An 18,226-nucleotide genomic window follows, 5' to 3' on the forward strand; every position below is an offset into this window, starting at 1 on the left:
ACCTGCTTCACCGCCTGTGAAGTGACTCCCCTGCAGGTGGGGAGCCGGGGGCTCGAACCGGAATCCTCACGCCGATCCCTGCGCTTTGCGCCACGTGCGCTTAACCCAGCGCCACTGCCCGACCCCCTCGGAGGATTTTATTACTTACACATGAGATACATTCCTTTGCAAGGCGGATTGTCTGTTTGAATTTCCTGCATGTGCCAAGAGAGGGCGCTCAAGGACTTTCCTACCAGTTCTTCCACTGTGGTTCAAAGGCAAGCGGGGAGGGGCTTGAGAGTTTTCTGCAGCTATGTATCAAAAATGGAGTTTGACTCGCTTTCAATGGGTCTTGCTTTCAATGGGTCTTGCTTTTCTTCGTGCTATTTAACCACGTCTGTCCTGGAGATGCGTTTGTCCCTCAGCGGTCGTTGTCATTATTTTTCTTGTACTCAGGTTTCAGGCTATCTCACTGACTTTTATGCTCCACTTGTCTCGGGTGTTGCCCCTCCTTTCCTCTCTTCCAGGCTTCTTTCTGATCATGGAAGCACCTGATTCATCTCCACTCCCAGCTGACTAGCAGCAGCTGCAGAGTTGACACTACCCACGGTTACCTCTCAGAGAGGGTTCTCTTCAGTGAAGCTCACAGCGGTTAGTTTTTTAGTATGGGAAGACAACCCTTCCAATGATTTCCTTTCATTTTATCCTGTCTTCCTTTGTGCTGTTTTAGTTGTTGCTTTTATTTCTATATTTATTTTTTAAATATTTATTTAATTATTTGATAAAAACAAACAGAAATCTGGAGGGAATGGGAAGATAGAGAAGGAGAAGGACATCTACAGCACTGCTTCACTGCTTGCAAAGCTTTCCCTCTGCAGGTGGGGACTGGGGACTTGAACCTGGATCCTTGCCCACTGTTACACGTGCACTCAACCTGCTGCACCACCACTCAGCCCCATTATATCCACATTTCGTATTAACCACACAATAGATAGCTATTCCTTTTGATTTAAATAGTTAACTATCTTCAACTCATTTCTTATTTTTTCAATTAAAATAATTTATTTATATTTCTTTTTAACTTTGATGTTTTAAAAAAATATTTTTATTTATTCCCTTTGGTCACCCTTGTTGTTTTTTTATTGTAGTTATTATTATTGTTGTTGATGTCGTCTTTGCTGGATAGAATAGAGAGAAATGGAGAGAGGAGGGGAAGACAGGGAGGAGAGAAAGGTAGACACACCTGCAGACCTGCTTCACCGCTTGTGAAGTGACTCCCCTGCAGGTGGGGAGCCGGGGGCTCGAACCTGGATCCTTATGCCTGTCCTTGCGCTTTGCGCCACGTGTGCTTAACCCGCTGTGCAACCGCCCGACTCCCATTAACTCTGATGTTTTAACAGAGGGTAAAAACAGAGAAAAAAAGAGAGGGAGAAAGAGAGAAAGGGAGAAAGAGACACAGAGAATGAAAGACATCTGCAGCATTGGTCCACCTCTCGTGAAGTTTCCCCTGTAGGTGGAGACCCAGGGAACTTGAGCCCAGGGGCTCACACATGGTGACATGTGCATGACTGCATGAGCCACCTCCTGGCCACTAACTTGTTTTTCATTTTTGTAGTTTTAGTTTTTTTTATATTTACCTATAATTTGCCATTTCTTTGAATAGATCTAAGTTCTTGTTTGGCTTCATGTTCTGCTGCCTGCCAAAGTTTTGTGGGGAGATTTCAAGCAATGCTGACCAGAAGTGTGAGGGGAATCCACTCTCTATGGCCATATTTCATGAGTCCACGGGGAGATACAATACAGCTTCCTTTAAAAAAATTTTTTTTTATATTTATTTTCTCTTTTGTTGCCATTGTTGTTTTCATTGTTGTTGTAGTTATTATTGTTGTTGTTGTTGATGTCATTGTTGTTAGATTGAGAGAAATGGAGAGAGATTGGAGAGAAAGATAGACCACCTGTGAATTGACTTCCCTGCAGGTGGGGAGCCGGGTGCTAGAACCAGGTTCCTTACTGCATATCCTTGCACTTTGTGCCACATGCACTTAACCTGCTGTGCTACCGCCCAACTCCCATACAATCCAGCTTTCTTACTTTGCTTGAGACTCTGAATTCCCAAAAGGCAACATGAAGCAGAAAACAAGCATCAATCAATAGCCTGACATTCATCAGTGCAACCACCAGCCAAACGCAGCTGCACTGCTTTTAAATTAATGGAAATTAAAGGTTTTATTCCTGTATTATCTGCCATTACTACTACTGTTGCTGCTGCTGCTGCTACTAGTACTACTACTGTTACTGCTACTACTACTACCACTGCTGCTGCTGCTACTACTACTACTACTAGTACCACTACTACTGCTACTGCTACTACTACTACTGCTGCTGCTGCTGCTACTAGTACTACTACTACTACTGCTGCTGCTGCTACTACTACTACTAGTACTACTACTGCTACTGCTACTACTACTACTACTGCTGCTGCTGCTACTGCTACTACTGCTACTAGTACTACTACTATTACTGCTACTACTACTACCACTGCTGCTGTTGCTACTGCTACTGCTACTACTGCTGCTGCTACTGCTACTGCTACTACTGCTACTGCTACTGTTACTGCTGCTACTGCTACTACGACTACTACTGCTACTGCTACTGCTGCTACTGCTGCTGCTGCTGCTGCTACTACTGCTACTGCTACTACTACTGCTGCTGCTGCTACTACTACTACTGCTGCTGCTACTGCTACTACTGCTGCTGCTGCTACTACTGCTACTGCTACTACTACTGCTGCTGCTGCTACTACTACTACTGCTGCTGCTACTGCTACTACTGCTGCTGCTGCTGCTACTACTACTACTACTACTAGTACTGCTACTACTATTACTACTGCTGCTACTACTACTACTGTTACTACTACTACTGCTACTACACAGTACAGCAAATCATTGCAGCTGAAAACAAGAAACACTACTGATCTCATATTTTGTCTGGGCAAGGAAACCAGCCCCACAACCCTGTGAGGGTTTCTAGAAATTAACTAGACATAGCATCTGGTTCTCCTGTTAGAACCCTCACACCTGAGGTAGTCCCTGCTTTCCTGTTAAATAAGACATCTCCCTGGACTAATGACTAACCAACCACCCATGCTCGCATGTCACTGCAGGGTCATAGGCTTGATCAGCAAACATACACACATACATATTTAAACCAACTTTTTATTGCCATTGGGTTTATTGCTGGGACTCAGTGCCTGCATTGGCCAGCTCCTCATGGGGCGCGAGCACTTCCACACTACGATCATCATCTCTGGCATTATGCTATTCCACTGCAGAATACTGTGCCCCAGTATGGTTCCGTAGCCCCCATGTCCACTTGGTCGATTCCAAATTATATTCCTCCATGAGGATAATTTCTGGAACCATCCGTTCCACCCCGGTCCCATGGCTGCCAATTCTTAGCCACATCGCCCCGCCAGATATTCGTCGGGATGCGGCATCATCTAAGTTCATTTCCCACGTCTACGCTCGACCGGACCTGCCAATATACGCGGATATCTTCGCCCACCCTGTCCAACGCTTGACGTCTCGTCACCCAATCTGGTCCCATACACCTACACTGAACTTCTCTGTTCCAGACTCTTGGAAACAGAGTTGGCAGTCAGCTGAGGTAAAGAACAAACACCTCATCACAGACCCCTGCAAGCGTCAACCCTGCTTTGACCTGGCACGTTATGATTGGGCCCTCCTCAATCGCTATCGAACAGGCCATGGCCGGTGCGCCGCTATGTTCCATCACTGGGGAGCCAGAGATGACCCGAACTGCCCCTGCGGATACAGACAGACTATGACCCACATAGTCAACGACTGCCACCTCTCCAGATTCAAAGGAGGTCTCGAAACTTTACATCAGGCTCAACCTGACGCTGTTGACTGGCTACGGAAGAAGGGCAAACGCTAGAAGAAGAAGAAGAAGAAGTGCCTGCACCTGTAATCCAATGTTCATAGTGGCCATTTCCTCCTTCCCACCCCTTTATTTGATAAGAAAGAGAGAATTTGAAAGGAGAGATGGTATAGAGAGGGAGAAAGACAGATAGTTTCACTACACGTGAAGCTTTCCCCCTAGAGGTGGGGAGTGGGGGGCTAGAAAGTGTATGCTTAACTAGGAGTGCCACCACCCAGCCCCCTCTTATTATTTTTTTTAAATTTATGGAATGCTGGGAACAATGTCAACTATGGCCATCAAAGGCTTTAATACAGTCAGACAACTTACAGATAAACTTTGTGTAAAATTTACCAATATCATCAACCAAAAGTACACACTCTCCGAACACAGCTTAGCAAATCTGCCTGCCCTATTTTGGACCCTGGAACTCAGGTAGGTTTGTTAATACCTTCTCAAATTGCCCAACTAAGATTAAATATAGGAATATACATCACGTCTAGCTGTTTAAACATCTGAGCTAAAAAACTTGGTGAAATCAATGAAATTGCAAACACAAAAATCTTTCTGTTTAGTTACTGCTCCAGTGAGTGTGTAGCTCCCTAAGATACCTTGCTATTTGATTTAGTCAAATTTAAATAGACATACCCCAGACATAAATTCTCCTTTTTATTTTTTTAAAAATAATTATTTATTTATTCCCTTTTTTTTCCTTGTTGTAGTTATTACTGTTGTCCTCGTTGTTGGATAGGACAGAGAGAAATGGAGAGAGAAGGGGAAGACTGAGAGGGGAAGAGAAAGATAGACACCTGCAGACCTGCTTCACCGCCTGTGAAGCTACTCCCCTGCAGGTGGAGAGCCGGGGGCTGGAATCAGAATCCTTATGTTGGTCCTTGCACTTTTTGCCATGTGCGCTTAACCTGTTGCGCTATCACCGGACTCCCAAATTCTCCTTTTTTTTGAGAATCTGAACGAAGTCCATGTTTGAATCAGAAATGTCAAACTTAAAGCAGATGTATTTATTTCTATGTGAGAGACAGAGAGACAGATAGATAGATGGGGTGGGAAGAGAGAGGGAGAGGGTGAGGGAGAGAGAGAGAGTGAGAGACCCTCCTCAGCTTTAGCCTATATGGAGTTGAAGATTGAGCTAGGGGTCTCTGAGAATTCAGGTGTGCAAGTCCTGTACATGGACTCTGGTGCTGAACAACCTTCTTCCTCAGCCAAAACTAACTTTAAGCACACCCCCAACTTCCTGAAACTACATACCAACTTTTGCCAACCACCTTATATGCTGCACTGATACTAATGTAGTAATTAGACTAAATTCCTCTACAGAGACATATTCCTAGAGCCCACATGGTAATGTAGTTTAATGATTAAAAAGTCAGGTGCTGAAAATTCATAGATGAGTCTACTGACCCCATAAGCACATAGATTTGGTCTTGCTATTAATCTTTTCTTTCTTTCTTTTTTTTTTTTTGGCCTCCAGGGTTATTACTGTAGCTCAGTGCCTGCACTACATATACACTACTCTTGGAGGCCATTTTTCCCCCATTTTTGCTGCCCTTGTTGTTGTTGGATAAGACAGAGAGAAATGAATAGAAGAGGGTAAGACAGAGAGGAAGAGAGATAGACACCTGAGTTTTGTGTGGACTGTTATTTAAATAGGTATAATAGACAACTACAATTTTGAATAGATTTTAATGGTACCAAGTTTGACATTAAGTTGCAACAAGAGGAATTCTCAATCCAAAGCATATAAACACTGGGATATTCCCAGGCCTTCATTCCTCCCTAAAATGAATTCTGAAAGCTCTGTTGTTGTGAATTTGAGGCAGGTCCATTTAATTTTCAGTTGCAGGGTACATACATGTATATGTATATATGTCTTTCTTTCTGTTTTCTGTTCTATGTGTGCCACATAGAAATAAGATTCTTTTTTTTTAATTTATTCCCTTTTGTTGCCTTTGTTGCTTTATTGTTGTAGTTATTATTGTTGTTGTTATTGATGTCGTTGTTGTTGGATAGGACAGAGAGAAATGAAGAGAGGAGGGGAAGACAGAGAGGGAGAGGGAAAGACAGACACCTGTAGACCTGCTTCACCACTTGTGAAGCAACTCCCCTGCAGGTGGGAAGCCGGGGGCTCGAACCGGGACCTTTACACTGGTCTTTTTGCTTTGTGCCACGTGTGCTCAACCTGCTGCGCTACCGCACAACACCCTAGAAGTAAGATTCTATATTGTTTCTCTTTCTCCATCTAGCTTGTCTCTTCTACAATTGTATCTGTGAATCTGAGTAGCAGGAAACCATCCCCAGGGATAATGAGACATAACTTATTACAGCTCCCCTTAGAAAGCAATACATCAACATGTATTTGAAATATGCAAATCTGACAGTTCTGGGTTTGAGTCATGTGAAACCTCCTTCAGACTGCATTTCCCGTCCCTCCCAAACCATTCTCAAATCCAGTCCTTCCAGAAAACTTGAAGAGACTCGTTCATATCCCTAGCCTAACCTCATCACTATTCTCTATTCCTGTGATTTCCCACCGCTAGACGTAGTCCTCGTTTCCTCCACAGATAAAGTATTTGGAAATGCAGGGGCTCAAAGATCTGACCCACTTCCGACTCCTGAAAATCTTTTCTCCAATGTCTTGTCCACCAACTTCTCAGGGGATCAAACAAGCAGCATCTCATGGCAAGTCGTCAATGAAGAGTACAACTGAAATGGAAACCTTGAACTCCAGTGCCATCTGTTAAGCTCGAGCAAGAGGTACAATAGGTCCCAGGACTGTGGATGGGCAAAGGATCTGAGAACGAGCACGTGTGCAGCCACTGTCTTTGGAGGGTCATGGATGACTGACTGCCAAAGTGGGCAGCAAGAAACATCACCTTAACATAAGCTAGCTGATGGAGGGAGGGAAGCAAGCAACACGCAGAACTCCAGGTTCTAGGAGAACTCCAGGAGGCTAGACTTTCTCTTCTGTTTCCTCCTTAAAGTAACTGGAGTTTCAAGGATAACAGTTAAGGTTTTTGGAATTTTCTTTTATTGCCTAAGTGAAGAGAATTGCACAAATGATCTCTAATAGAGATGCTAATATTATGATGATGACTACACCTTATGAGATACCCACTATCTGATTAGAGTATAATGGAAGAAGGTTATCAGACATAATGTAGGAATTACAATGATTCAAGCTGGCAACAAAGGCAGCTCTTGTTTCTATGTGTCTCTAATTTCCTGTGCACCACTTTCAGACACAGACAAACTGAATATACCTGGACCTTGATAATAGGTATGTGCCTGTGGGGAGTTTAGTCCAAACTTTGGAGCTGCAATTTCTTCCTTTTAAAATGGTTTATTAAGAATTACTACTTTGTTGAACTCTTTTTTTTTTTTTTTACTTTAAAAAGTTGTTTTACCAGAGTACTGCTCAGCTTTAGCTTATGGTAGTTCAGAGGATTGAACCTGGGACTTGGAGCCTCAGGCATGAGAGTCTTTTTGCATAACCATTATGATGTCTACCCAAGCCCTGAACTCTGTAATGATAAATAGAACATATACTGATTAAAGAAACAGTAAGACAGTTTAATGATATTTATATATAGATTTAATGAGAGACAATTTGTGTTTACTTGGGATCAAACTTTGCAATTTGGGGTGCACAGTTCCAGGCAGAATCCTAAGATGTGCTCAAGAAAGAGTAAATAAAAAAAATTTAGTGGGAAGGTATTTTTTATGGAAGATATCCCCAACCTTTACATGGAAGCAAATTTTTACCATCTACAGAATATATCTGGGAAAAGGTTAACTTCATGAAGTGTGCGTGTGTTTGTGTGTGTGCATGTGTACATGTCAGGAGGACTTGAAAACAGAGGAAGATTGCCTTTGAAAGAAATATTTATACGTAACCATATTTCTTAAGGGGATCTCCCAGGGAACATTTCATCGGCAGAGAAGGCAGAATGTTTTCTTTCAATTAATTAATTAATTTATTAATTAGATACAGAGAGAAATTGAGGGGGCTAGGGGGACATAGAGGAGAGAGACAGAGACACCTGTAGCCTTGCTTCACCATTTGTGAAGCTTTCCCCCTGCAGGTGGGGACCGGATACTTGAACCTGGGTCCTTGTGCACTGTAATGTGTGCGCTTAACCAGGTGCGTCACCACCTGGCCCATAATTTTTAAATTTTCGATTAACAGACAGTGGACTACAAGGTTGTAAGGTTACAGAGTATGTCACACCACACCCACCACAAGAGTTCTGTGCCCTCAGTGCCCTCACCCGCCCTTCCCAAAGACAACCACCATAGTTCCTACAGAGTCTCCTGAAGTTTATGGCAGTCTCACCCCCTTTAAGGAGAAGAGAATCTGCCAAAGAAGAGGATGCTGTTGAATTTATTGTGCTTGATGAAGAACAGGAAAGGGTGGTCACAGTGGAACCTTTCGAGGTAGGGGGATGCCGTGATCTCCACTTTTATGGCGGTGGCGGCTGCAGCTTCCGTGCCTCTCTCGGTCACATCCACAAGGCACTTGTGCAGGACTTTGGACAGAACCAGACCCTGGCTCCCAGTCATGCCCGACAAGTCGGCGTCCTGAGAGCTAAAGGCATCCACAATGCCCAAGCCCATCAGTGTGGCCTTCAGGTCGTAGGATTCCTCCACGTGGAGCCGAGGTAAGTGGAGACTCACCTGTCGTGCGCTCATATTCTCGGGCCTCATCCACTCTTTCAGTTTGTTGGAGGTAAAGTTCTCTTCCAGCTGTAATAGCAGGGAGAAGGACCGAGTGGCATGACTCGTTATACACATGGATCACAGTTCTGGACTGGATCATGTTAAAACATTTTTTCCTGGAGTCGGACTGTAGCGCAGCGGGTTATGCGCATGTGGCGCAAAGCGCAAGGACCGACATAAGGATTCAGGTTTGAGCCCCAGGCTCCCCGCCTGCGGGGCAGTCGCTTCACAGGCGGTGAAGCAGGTCTGCAGGAGTCTTTCTCTCCCCCTCTTTATCTCCCCCTCCTCTCTCCATTTCTCTCTGCCCTATCCAACAAGAACATCAATATCTATAACACTAAAACAACAAGGGCAACAAAAGGAAATAAAAATAAAAAAACCACTTTTTCCCTATCTATTGTGCCTTATTATCTTAAGTACTATTTTTTTTATTGGGTAGATTAATGGTTTCCAATAAATACAGTTGCTAATACATGTGTAAACTTTCTGTTTTCTGGGAAACACTCTTACCACCAGTCTAGTTTCTCCCCACCTTCATGCACCAGGGCCTGAAAGCCCTGCCCTCCAACTCCCCCACCCCCACCCTGCCTCAGAGGCCTTCCCTTTGCTACAATACACCAATCACAGTCCAAGTTCTGCTTTGTGTTTCCGCTTTCTGTTCTTATTTCCCAGCTTTTCTTTATGAGTGAGCTCATTCTGTGTCTAGCCTTCTCTTTCTGGCTTATCTCACTTAACACTATTCTTTCAAGTTCCATCCAAGATGAGGAAAGCCTGTGTTTATAACTGTCTCAGACTTGGTGAGAACTTTGGTGATTATCCAAAGGGGGCACAAACCTTTGGTAGTGAGGGCATGGACCCTCCCCACCTCCACATATACAAGTGTGATACTATGCCCCTGAAAACTCAGAAAAATGTAAACCATAAACTAAATTATTGGTAAAAGTTTAAGAGTAAGGGAAAATAAAGTTTTACTAGGACAGTGTTAAAATTAAAAAAAAGTTGCACAGATAGATGTATGTGTCAGTATATGTGTGTATGATACTGAAACAACAGAGGATTGAATACATTTACTTTGTGAAAGAGGTATTATTTATCTCCATTTACATTAAATTAATTTTTTATGTTTTTGTTTTTTAAGATGGAAGAAACTGGATGGAGAGGCAGTGAAAGAGAGGGAAAGATGTTACGGCTCTGAAGCATCCTTCAGTGCAGTGGGGGTCAGGCTTGCAGGTGGCTGGCTTGCATGGAAAGACAGCATGCTAACCAAGTGAACTATTTCGCCAATCCAATTGAATTATTTTGCAATTATTTTTTAAATATTTATTTTAAATTTATTTTAAATTTATTTTTTAAAATATTCCCTTCCTTCCTCCTTCCCTCTCTCCCTCTTTTCTTTCCCTTTCTTCTTTGCTTTTTCATGGGAGAGATCAGAACACTGCTCAGCTCTGCCCTGTATAGGCGCTAGGGAATGAGTCTGAGCGCTATCTGGCCTGAGGCATACAAGTGTGGTACGCAGACCTGCTTCACCGCTTGTGAAGCGACATCCCTACAGGTGGGGAGCGAGGGGCTCGAACCAAGATTCTTACGCCAGTCCTTGTGTTTTATGCCACCTGCGCTTAGCCTGCTGTGCTACCTCCCGACTCCCATCATCCTTTTTCTTTCTGAACTGATATTCCAATGCTTAATCAGAATATTAGTAGCAACTGAGATGCTAAGCATTTCTATGTATTCCTCCATCTCACAGTGGGACTCTTATTAGATTTATTTTGGTGGAGCTGATAGTATGTTGGGTTCTCCTCAACATTTCTCTCTCCAGGCTGAATGTGGAGAAGAAGGAAAGGAGCTTCCACCACAGTCCCTATGGGCATGGTAGTACTAGAAACCGGACTACAGTTTCTTGAAAATGGACTGCATTTCCCAGAAGCAGGATAGTGTTACTAAGGTAATCTTTGGGAAGTAGGTCCTTGTGAAAGACACAAGTGTCTCGTGCAGGAGTACTAGAAGGACAGCCCTTTACCTTCTTTAGACCATCTACTTCATTTGGCAATAGCACCACCATGCTTAGGTCTTTCCCCTTGTATGGAATTTCCAGAATCTTGGCTTGCACATCCTCCAGTGAAGAGAAGTTATAAAAACTGATTTGTCTCATCATCTCTACAGATTTGCTTGTGTCCTGTAGGAAATGAGTCAATGTAAGTTACAAAAAGAGATATTATTTATTTAAAAAAATTATTCACTTCATTATTGAATAGAAAAAGAGAGAAATTGAGAGGGGAGGGTGTAATATAGAGGGAGAGAGACATTGAGACACCTGCAGCCCTGCTTCACCAATTGTGAAGCTTTCCCCCTGCAGGTGGAGACCAGGGGCTTAAACTTGTGTCCTTGCTCACTGGAATGTGAGTACTTAACCAGGTGTGCCATCACCTGGCCCCAGAAAAGATGATGATACTTATATGTCAGGCATACCCTTTTACTAAGGGATAGATAACCTGGGAAATTTGTGAATTAGAGAGGAGAGCTCTCCCCTCTTCTTAGCATTCTCAGTTAAAGTTAAAAGAGAAAATACAATCATAACGAATTTGATTTCCTCCCTATGGTTGTATATTGATCATATATATATTTTGAACTCAAATTCCACATTTAACTACATCCATTAGGTACATAAATTATAGCTGATACCTTATTTAGCCAAAATTGGGCCTGCTCAGTAATTTTTTCATCAAATATGTTCTCCCACTGCCCTTTAAAATAGACTGCATTCACCAGGAGCAGGATGGCACCTGTAAGGTCACCTTTGGGAATTAGGTCCTTGATTTTGTCTGTAAATGGAGGGAAAATAAAAGTCCATTAGGAAAGACCAAAGTGTTTTGTCCAGGAAATGCTTTGAAAGCTAAAAACCATTGTGGATGACTCCCACGAGTCCTCTCTCTAGACACTTCATGACAGCACACCAGAGTATCTGGTTAGAGGCACCTCTTTGGGACACTGCTCTTATGGCTGGAGAGATGGCCAGCTTCAGTCTGTGGGTGGCTTGAGTCATCTCACACTGAAAACTGGTAAAATAACATCAGCTCCATATTCAAGTCCATTTTCTTCCTTATTTTTTCTTTTCCTCTCAGACTCTCTCCCTCTGTCCCATCTTCCTCCCTTCCTTCCATTCTTTTATTTTCCTTCCTCCTTTACCTTCTCCCTCTTTATTTCCCATTTAGGAGTTGGACATAGACTTACTGTGTGTGTGAACTCTGCACTAGGAAGTCCCTTCCCTGTGTCAGACATTATGGATCTTCATTCTCTACTTTGAATTGTGGAAGGGAGGCTGAGAATGGGGGGTTATAGGTTGGTTGCAATTTGCAGCATGGAGACTTTGTCAACCTCTGTGCTGAGACTGGGGAAGAGAGCTGTGATAATCCCTGTGGCACGTGAGGATGGAGAAGAGGGTCGGGCAGTTCCCTGCAGGTGGGAACTTGCTTTGCTAATTAACAAAGGGTGATAGGGCACTTTGTATATGTATACATTTTTCTGTAATTCAGAAATTAACACCGCTTTACAGTCAAAAGTGTGAACCCAAGATGGGATCTGCGTGGAGCCTTGGGGTCCGTGAGAACCCTGGCCTCCACACTCAGAGCAGACACACAGATCAGCAACAGCTCCCACCCAGAGACTCCTGTGATTCCCCTTGACTCCCTGCTTTTTTCTCACATTTCCTCTGACTGTTTTCTCACCTGCAGCCTCCTCACCTCTGCAAGATTATCTTGCTTCCCTGCCATTCTTTCCTTGCACCCAGGTAACATCAAGCACAGAGTTCATGCAAAGTAGGAATTCAGCACTATATTATTTAACCCTTTCATACTGTACCATGTGTTTGTCTCTCCACCCAGGAATTTATCATTTTCCGACATTCTTCTGCAGCATTTGCAAAGTCTACAGATTCCACATCAGCTAGGTAAAATTTCTTAATATTATCTGTGTATTCCTTCAGTATGGAAAGGAAGGAAGGAAGAATTAAAGGTATTTTGTCAGTAATTATGCATCAGAAAATGAGATTATGTTTAATGAGGACCAGACACTGTACATAAAATAATCCATAGCCTTGTATTTGACTGGTGGGTTGTCAGCCTCTGGAAGCCTTCAGTGGGTACAGTTATGGGGCAGAAGCCTTGAGACACCCTGTGTGAGTCAATGTCAAGTGGTAGCCTTTGCTGACTAAAGGTGGGCTTGGGGAGGTGAGATCCCTAGCTGTGTGAAAACATGTAGAATTGACACTGTTGGAGCAATTAAGTGCAAGTGCACCCAGTTTATTGCTTCCAGCAGAGCCTTTATAATGTTGTCTGATGAAGTCAGCTTAGAAACACACAGTAGTCAGCTGAGTCATTCCATGAGATGTGCAGTGTCAGCATTACATCATAAATTAGTGCTGGGTGCAAAAGGTGTCGGCTACAAAGAAAGTAAAGAGTGCAACATGGGCTTTGAGGTGGCAAAACATAGGTCTTGAGTCAAGGCTACATCAGAAGCCTAAGCTATCATCCGGGGTTTGAGCCAGAGTACAGGCCAGCCCATAGCCAGTCATTCTCACTCTCCTCCATTTGGAGCTGGGCAGACTGAGGACCCAGAAAGTGAGTGGAAGGTGTTGTCTGCCAATGGAACTTACCTGAAGAAACCGAAACGTCTTTTCTCCATAGAGTCTGTTGACAGTGCTCAGCTCATAGTCATCACTGGGCTTATTGAGTTCAGTCTGAAGTTTTTGAAAATGATGATGCACTTTGTCCAACTTTCCAGCCTTCGAATATTAAAAAATGAGGCCACTGAATTTCTCACTTGATGTCCACACCAAACCCTGGTGAGCTTGTTAGCTCCCCTCCTAACATCACCTTGGGATGATCTCTGTTGTTGTTCCTCAGTCTTTGGTGACTGTCACCTCACACATCCCTCATAATCCTTCCATTCAATATTTCAAGGAATTAGTTCTAAAACACTCTCATCATTTCTCTTCTACTCTACATAAGACATTGTTATAAGTAAGGATAAGCTTTCAAATGTGTCAAAGGGGTAGTTTACTTCCCAGCTGAATTTAAGCCCTTTGTGGGCCTTTTTAAGACCCTACTAGGACCATCATGTTACACTGAATTTGATTTCTGACACACAGTCTTGTCCTGATTTGAGAATGTCAGAATTATATATTTTAATATGTCATGACAAGAAGCCCTGTTATTATCTGGGTGGTACCATCTTCTCAGACCTTCTGTGATCTTTGGCTCTTCCCTCAGAAAGGTTCTATTTGATGTGTAGGAACAGGGTATGCATGGTGCTCTGCTCAGGCTCTTTACGTTGGTTTGTTTAAGTCTTTAGTCCAAATCCAGAGGAAAACAAGAGAGTGTGGAGAACTGAACAACATTGCCAAAAATGCAAACAGTGAAAGAGCTTTGGATCCTGGGCCTGACTGAATCCAGAAACTTCCACTTTCTAGCTGAGAGTTTTGAACTATTAAGGTCACAAACCATCCGTCTCATTCAATTCATTTCCTTTTATTTAATAAACAAATACTTAAAAGATTTAAAAATTACATTTGATAGGACAGAAAGAAATCAAGAGGGGAGGGGAGGTAGAGGAGGAGGAAGAGAAACACCGGCAGACTAGCTTCTCCACTCATGAAACCTCCCCCACTGTAGATAGGGAGCAGAGGCTGGAACCCTGATCCTTGTGCATGGTAATGTGTGCACTCAACCAAGGATACCACTGGCTGGCCCTTACGTTCATTTTTTTCTAAAATATAATTGGATGTATACTTATTCCTCTGATCTCACTGATGAACTCAATGAAATCATTTCATTTTTACAGCACTATTATGATTGCTCAGTTGTTATCTCAGCATTGTCAAATAGAATGTTTTTTTGGGGAGCTGGGCAGTAGCGCAGTGGGTTAAGCTCATGTGGTGCAAAGCACAAGGACCAGTGTAAGGATTCCGGTTTGATCCCCGGCTCCCCACCTGCAGGGGAGTCGCTTCACAAGCGGTGAAGCAGGTCTGCAGGTGTCTATCTTTCTCTTCCCCTCTCTGTCTTCCCCTCCTCTCTCCATTTCTCTCTGTCCTATCCAACAATGAAGACATCAATAACAACAACAATAACTACAATAAAACAACAACGGTGACAAAAGGGAATAAATAAATGTTAAAAAAAGAATGTTTCTCTGGACTTCTGGGCAGCCCAGCACTGCTGTGGTATTCTGACTGGATTGAGGCAGATGTTTCCTTTTCCTTGTTTATCAGGATAAGCTCAGTGTCCTTCAGAGAGCAGCATCTAGCCCATGCTTACCACTTGTGAGCAGTAGAGCAGGAACTTGAAACTAACCTCCCAGCTCGAGTCATTATTATTATTATTATTATTATTATTATTATTACTGAGTGCTGCTCAGTTCTGGCTTATGGTGGTGCTGGGGATTGCCTCAGGCCTGAAAGTCTTTTTGCATTAGTATTGTGCTATCTCCCTAGCCTGAATCTGAGACCTTTCACATGCAAGTCCTGTGTGCTACCTATGGGCTATCTTGCTGACTCTAGAACCCATGTTTGTTTGTTTCTTTTTCCCTTTCTTTATTTTTCCTTTATTTCTTTCTTCCTTTCTTTTCATTGCTGCTAGGGTTGTTGTTGGGGCTGGGTGCCAGCACTATGAATCCACAGCTCCTGATCATCTTTCTCTCTTTTTTTTTTTTTTCCTTACTTCATTTGATCGAACAGAGAGAAATTGAGAAGGGGGGAGGAGATGGAGAAATCAAAGCAGCTATGGATGAACCTGTTTCACTGCCTGTGAAACATTCTCGCTGCAGGTGGGGATCCAGAGCTCGATCCTGACTGAGTCCTTTTGCATGGTACTATGTGCACTTTAACTGAGTGCACCACTGCCTGGCCCCCAGAACTATTGTTCTTAAGCACAGGACTGGTCTCTCAGGAAAACAAATACATGAAATTAATATGTAATGGATGGGAGGCAGCTCTCCTCTGATCTAAATACTCTAGGATCTCCTCTTAAACTTGGACTTGCCACAGTTTGTGTGAAATTTGCACTTTAGAGAACAACCCTCTGGGATACTGGGCGCATCTTCTAGCCCCCGACACTGACTTACCGTAATTGCTGTGTTTCCTTCATTGGTTGTCTCTGAGGACTCATCAGAGAAAAGGACCTGGAAGAGACAAGGAGGGAAATATGTAAGTTTTATTCAGAGCATCTGTGTGCCTGCCTCAGAGGAGACTTTAATTTTTTATTTTTTTTACAGGAAGAAAGATTCTGTTACACATATGTGGAATGCAGATAGCTAACACCAATGAACTCATCAAAAGTGTAATCATATTTTCTCTTACACTCTGAAACTGTGGTGGTTATCAGAGGGAGTAGGGAGAGAATTCTGGGGGCAGGTGGAAGGGCCCAGCAACTTTGGTGGTGGGTCCAGTGAGTTGTACAAACATACAGGGATGTGTGCAAAGCTATGATCTTGGAATCTTAGAATTTTGTTGATCAATGTTAAAATAGATAATAATACATAAATAAAGACAAAAAATTAAAAAGGAGAAGAAGACTCAAACAAAACCCTTCTGAAACTCCCCAACCAAACTGAAAGAAAACAACAAACAAACAAAAATTTAGAGGAAGAGCTCACTCCTTGAAGAAAGGAATCAAAACCCATTTTTTTAATAGTTGTAGTTATTATTATTGTTTTTATTGATGTTGTTGTTGTTGGATAGAACAGAGAGAAGTGGAGAGAGGAGGGGAAGACAGAGAGGGAGAGAGAAAGACACCTGCAGACTTGCTTCACCGCTTGTGAAGCGACTCCCCTGCAGGTGGGAAGCCAGGGGCTGCCTCCAACTGGGATCCTTGTGCAGGTCCTTGTGCTTTGCGCCCTGTGCGCTACCAATTTGAATCCCTCAAAACCCGTTTCTGACCAACCACTTCAAAGAATTTTTTCCAGTGGGGGAGGCAGCATAGTGGTTATATCAAAGACGTTCACACCTGAGATTCCATGGTCCCAAGCTGAATTCTCTACATCACCAAAAGTCAGAGCAGAGCAGTGCTCTGGTCAATAAAAACAAAACAAAAGCCCAAAGAATCCTCATTCATATTCATTTGTTGCCCAAATACAAGGAAAATACAAGGAAATACAAGACAATATTTGCCATGGATTTAGGCAGATCCACTGCTTTTTCCGTTGGAGCCACCTGGGTGCTGAGAGACTGCGTTTTCTGTCCTACCTCTTAAAGGCAGTCAGGACTCAGAGAAGAAGCTAAGGGAGAGTGAGTGAGCCTTACATTCCCGAACTCAGCCAGCTACGGGCTATTGTGCCTCCCAGGACACAGCCCGCTCTGCAAAACCTAGGCTGCAGGCAACATAGAAGCCAACCCACACTGGGCATTGTGACAGGGGTCCCTCCTACCTTCTGAAGTTCTACTGCGGTGTTTTTTTTGGCCCCTAAGTAGACCAGGGATAAGGCTGATAAGATACTGAAGGGAGAAAAGAAGATATTTTCCTTATTGGATAGTCGAATCTGCTGGAACAGTTTCACAGCAAAATGGCATTCCAGCGAGCTCATGGCGGCTTTGGTGTGAACTGGAACTCCTGGAACAGCAAGGGGTGAACATTTGATGATGACCTTGCAGACGGTGTTATGTGAGGCCGTTTCTTAAGAGAAAAGACTCACCCATTTGGTTTACGAGATTCTGACAAGAAAACCTTTCCTTCTTTTTACATTTTTAAATATTTGTAATTAGTTAATTGAGTAAAATTTATTAGTGACTTAATATTGATTTACAAAATTAGAAGATAACAGGGATATAACCACTCCCACCACGAGTTCTTTATTATCATTACTACTATTATTATTATTTATAAAAAGGAAACACCGACAAAACCATAGGATAAGAGGGGTACAACTCCACACAGTTCCCACCACCAGAACTCTGTATTCCATCCTCTCCCCTGATAGCTTTCCTATTCTTTATCCCTCTGGGAGTATGGACCCAAGGTCATTGTGGGATACAGAAGGTGGAAGGTCTGGCTTCTGTAATAACTTCCCCGCTGAACAGGTCTATCCATACTCCCAGCCTGCCTCCCCATTCCCTCCATTGGACACTATAGTAGTTCTCTTAAGGTTTCAGATATGGGTTGACTGTTTTTTTTGATAACTGTCTATATTTATATATATTTGCTCATTTATTATTATTATTTACTACTGGATAGAAGCGGAGAGAAATTTTAGAGGGGGGAGACAGTGAGGGAGAAAGACAGAAAGACGCCTGCAGCCATGCTTCACCACTCATGAAGCTTTGCCCATGTAGGTGGGGATCAGGGACTTGAACTTGCATCCTTGCATACAGGGATGTGTGCACTTCACCAGGTAAGACACTGCCTGGCCTTCTTTTTACATTTTTCTGTAATGTACATGCATTTGTTTATGTCTAGAAAACTAATACAATTACTACTCCAAAGGTTCTTGTAAAGTAGCAGTAGAGCATCTATTTATCTGTCTGTCTATCTATGTATGTATCAACCTATCTATTATCTATCATCTATCTATATCTCGATCAGATTAGCAC

The 18,226-nt window shown here is 43.0% G+C and overlaps 1 protein-coding gene across 1 annotated transcript; it reads right to left on the minus strand.

Annotated features, from left to right (window-relative positions):
• Positions 1-7,485: 7,485 nt before the first annotated feature.
• LOC103114456 (serpin B3-like) lies at positions 7,486-17,249 on the minus strand. The gene is made up of 7 exons (XM_007524148.2): positions 17,068-17,249; positions 15,766-15,822; positions 13,301-13,429; positions 12,508-12,625; positions 11,332-11,471; positions 10,670-10,825; positions 7,486-8,679 (listed from the first exon to the last, which is right to left on the minus strand). The coding sequence occupies exons 1-7, from the start codon at positions 17,221-17,223 to the stop codon at positions 8,275-8,277; spliced, it is 1,161 nt and encodes a 386-aa protein (XP_007524210.1). The 5' UTR covers positions 17,224-17,249; the 3' UTR covers positions 7,486-8,274.
• Positions 17,250-18,226: the final 977 nt, after the last annotated feature.

Source organism: Erinaceus europaeus, chromosome 15, assembly GCF_950295315.1.
Source record: "Erinaceus europaeus chromosome 15, mEriEur2.1, whole genome shotgun sequence".
Taxonomy (NCBI): domain Eukaryota; kingdom Metazoa; phylum Chordata; class Mammalia; order Eulipotyphla; family Erinaceidae; genus Erinaceus; species Erinaceus europaeus.